General features: G+C 43.7%; 1 protein-coding gene across 1 annotated transcript in view; it reads right to left on the bottom strand.

Annotated features, from left to right (window-relative positions):
* Nucleotides 1-1,592: 1,592 nt before the first annotated feature.
* Nucleotides 1,593-4,067, bottom strand: part of LOC102813317 (serine protease 42-like) — a 10,156-nt gene continuing 7,681 nt past the window's right edge. The window contains exon 5 of the mRNA XM_006868841.1: nt 1,593-1,829. Coding sequence (XP_006868903.1) covers nt 1,593-1,829 — 237 coding nt within the window. The remainder of the gene's footprint in view (nt 1,830-4,067) is intronic.

Here is a 4,067-nt window from a genome sequence, read left to right as displayed (position 1 = left end):
TTGAATTAGTTAGGATGGGGTATTTCTATGAGTAACTAAGACCCAACAAAATAGTGTCTTAATTGAAAGAGAAATTTACTTCTATCTTGCATGAAAGTCAGTGATAGCAATCCTACAATTCCAGAACGCCAAGTCCCTTCTAAATTGTTATTCCATACCTTTAGCATGTTCCCCATATTCCAAGATGACTGCTTAAGGTCCACCCAATATATGTACATCCCAGCCAGGAGAGAAAAGAAGGACGAAGACGGAAATATCCTCCCTTTAAGAACATGTCTCAAAATCCATTCTATTTCTGTTTCTATCTTATTGGCCAGAAATTAGTGCCACACCTACATATAACAAAGGCTTAAATACAGTCTGAAGAGCTAAATGCCCAGAATGAAAGGAAAGAAAGATACCAAGGGAGACAATTCTTAATCTCTACCTCTGTATGCTTTCTTATTCACCTAATATTCACTTGCATCTTCTTTCCATATGCAAAACACACTAAACCACCTCAAAAGGAGGCAACCCTAAGTGTCATGAACAGTGACGAAAATTTGGAGCATCATGAGAAAGAGTTATTCTGGTGATGAAGGAAAAAAACCAGTACGGACACAATTCCTGTTAGGGCTTGGCCAAAGGCTCTACATACTTTACCTGGAGGGGAAGGAGTAGCAACTGACAGGAAACAGACGTAGCATTTTGGGATGCAATATGCCGACCTCTCTCTTGCTTTCAGTCTCTCTTGCTTCTTCCTTCCCAGCTGCAATACTAGGAAACTCGGCTATAATATTCCCAGCTGATGGCTGTAATAGGAATTCAGGCAGCAAGATTCGACTGATTAAAACCATCTGTCCAGCTCACATGAGGGTATGTGGGGCCTCCACTCTCTGTAGGGTTTAAAAAAATTGTGAACATCTTCTAAACTAACTTCTCTTCACTGTCCCCAAGCCTCAAGCCAAAAGAAATGCAGGAAACATAGGTGAATCTCCAAGTATTTATTCAGTAGATATCTTAAATCTCCACACTCTATATACCTCAACACACCTTGAAGTGACCCAGGTGTGGCTACTAAAGAATTTAGAAAGGGGTTTCCAAGATTGGGTTGCCTTGGGAGAGCTTATGTGGCAGAGGATTTGGATCTCCCAGGCCTGGTGCCTCAGTACGGATATGTTGAAACTCCATCACTCTCTTTATACACAATCAGAAACTGACTGGTTTGACCAAGTATCAGGGGAAAGTCCTAAAATCTGAAGCAGGATCTAATGTTAGCTTCACTACTGATGATGCCAAATCAAACTTCCTTTCTCTTTTGATGTTCTCCAAAAGGCCAAGGAACTACCATGCTCCACCTAACAGGTCACCCTTCTCCTTCCTAGCAGGCAGAGAGCACTGATGAAGGACTCAGGACACCGGCAAGGTTTAAGCAAGTGACCAGGGCACCAGGTCAGGGAACTTTCTGGGTCTCACTGCCACACTTAACCACATGGATCTTTACAGGATCAATGAATCCCAACCAGAATTTGAGTCAGGATATTGAGAAGGAATGGAGGTCAGAAGAGAGGTGAAGTTCAAGATTCAGAAACAAGGGACGGGGGCAGATGCAGTCACGGGGTCTCCAGGATGCCAAGGGGCAGCACCAGAAACAGGAATAAGGTGTGAGTCACCACTGAATACAAACAGGTAGAGCGGTTCATCACTGCCACCAGCCAGTTCCTGTAGACGCTAACTTCCGTATAAATTCCAGGCGTTCCATGACGACCACAGCCCAGGCCCCAGCTCACAATCCCCACCTGCATCCAGGTGTCATTGTATTCACAGACCATGGGTCCCCCAGAATCTCCCTGGAGAAAGAGAAAGAAAAAAACACAGCAATGAAAGAGGACCCACATCAGATCAGGCCATGAACCCCACTGCCACCCCACCCACCAGCATGCACTCCAGCACCACGAGGTTGGCAAATAGCAATATGTGCATCCTAGCTTGTTAGCCAATTCATGATGTGCTGCTGCACTGCCTGCCGACTGACACCTGGGGATGACCTCCTATTTCACCTGCCTTACCCCCATTACCCAAGGAGCTCTGGTAGCGTAGGTGGTTACGAGTCGGGCTGCTAACCTCATTGTCAGCAGTTCGAAACTACCAGCAAGCCCACAGGAGAAAGAGGAGGTTTTCTGCTCCCGTAAAGATTTACAGTCTCAGAAACCCTCTGCAGGAGTCGGAACCAACTCCATGGCACACCCTGTTCACCCCTCAGCTGGTGACATGTGCTCTTCTGTTGCCTGCCCTTTAACCTGAGTTGGAAGCCCCATCCCCCTTATCTCCTTCCCTCCCAAGCAACCAGTGATATGAGCTACCATAACACCCTTACAGAGAACAGGAACCCACATATTCTCCCCCTGACCACCTGGCAACCAGCAAAGTGCACCCACAGTGCCCATAACACAGCAATGGCTGAGAGCACACCCTGCACTCCTGCACTATACCCAGTAATCTAACTGCCAGGCACATCACCTCAAAAGCAACTCTTAACACATCCCAATAGGTGCCACCTATACTAAGACTCCATAATCTAATGCGACTCTGCCTAAAAAGGAGCAAAAGTCACCACTGGCTTCATCTAATGTCCAAAAGGCCGACTAATCATGCAATGAAAGCCCTTGGTGCCACCCCCTTCACTATCTACTGAAATGTAAATTTTCATATGCTCAGCGGGCCTATCCCATCCATTTAGGAAGCACTCCCTCACAGCAGCTACAGAGACAGCCTGTCCTGGCCTCCACTGGACACACTCACTGCTAACACCAACCTGGAAGGACCTCACCATACACCGCCAGCCACAACCCCACCAAGCAGAGGAGAGGTGGTGAACATTCCTGTGCTGTCCCATTAGTGACCAGTAGAGGACAGCTTCCCTGCCCATTTAGATATATCAAAACAAAACACAAAAAAAGACAAAGCAAACAAAAATACAAGAGTAAATAAACAACATAATAACACTTTATTGCATGTATTGTTGTTGGTAAGTACCGTGGAGTCAGTTCCGACTCGTAGTGACCCCGCACAGGGTTTCCGAGGCTGTAAATCTTTACGGAAGCAGAATGCTTCATCTTTCTCCCGCGGAGCGGCTGGTAGTTTCGAACTGCTGACCTTGAGGTTGGCAGCCTGACTCGTAACCACTACGCTACCAGAGTTCTTTTTAGTGCATGTATACAGGAGATAATATCAAATGATACAAAGAAGCAGGACAAATGAGTAAAATAAAAGGACAGAAAACCTTCCTGAGAAAAAAAAGGTAATAGAACTACCTGAATTCAAAAGACCCATATATGGAATCCAAAAAGAGATCAAAGAAAAGACAGACAAAACTAGAAGAATTCAGGGAAACAATACAAGAGCAAAGTGGCAAAATGAACAATGAGAAAGCATACAAGGAGCAATGAGAAATCCAGAAAATTAACAATAAAATATCAGAAATAGATAACTCAATGGAAGGAGATAAAAATAGACCTTAATCAATGGACAATACAATCAGTGAAATACAGGACAAATCTCTAGGAGATAGCAACCTGAGAAAAAAAACACAGAAAAATAATGAACAATGAAGAAAGTCTACAAGTTATGTGAGACACTATCAGAAGGGAGAATCTATGCCTGATTAGAAGTCTAGAACAGGACAGACCAAAAAAAGCAAAGAATTATTGAAGATTTATTAACTGGCAGAAAACTTGCCTGATTTCAAGAAAGAAGAGAAGATTTCCATTCATGAGATTCAAAGAACACCATACAGGATAGACACCAAAAGAAAACCAACAAGGCATATCATCACCAAACTTTCCAAAGTCAAAGAAAAGAAAGAACTCTGAAAACAGCCCGTGCTGACAAAAAAATATAAAAAATCACCTACAAAGAGGCACCAGAAAGATTCAACTTTGATTTCTCAGCAGAAGCTATGGAAGCAAGAAGACACTGAGATGACATATATAAAGCTCTGAAAGAAAGCACTTGCCAACCAAGAATCATATTTTTCAGCAAAATCGTCTCTCAAATATATTGGAGAAAGGACATTCCCAGATACTAAG

This window comes from Chrysochloris asiatica, unplaced genomic scaffold (genome assembly GCF_000296735.1).
Source record: "Chrysochloris asiatica unplaced genomic scaffold, ChrAsi1.0 scaffold00124, whole genome shotgun sequence".
Lineage (NCBI taxonomy): Eukaryota > Metazoa > Chordata > Mammalia > Afrosoricida > Chrysochloridae > Chrysochloris > Chrysochloris asiatica.
This window is presented reverse-complemented; position numbering and strand designations above follow the sequence as displayed.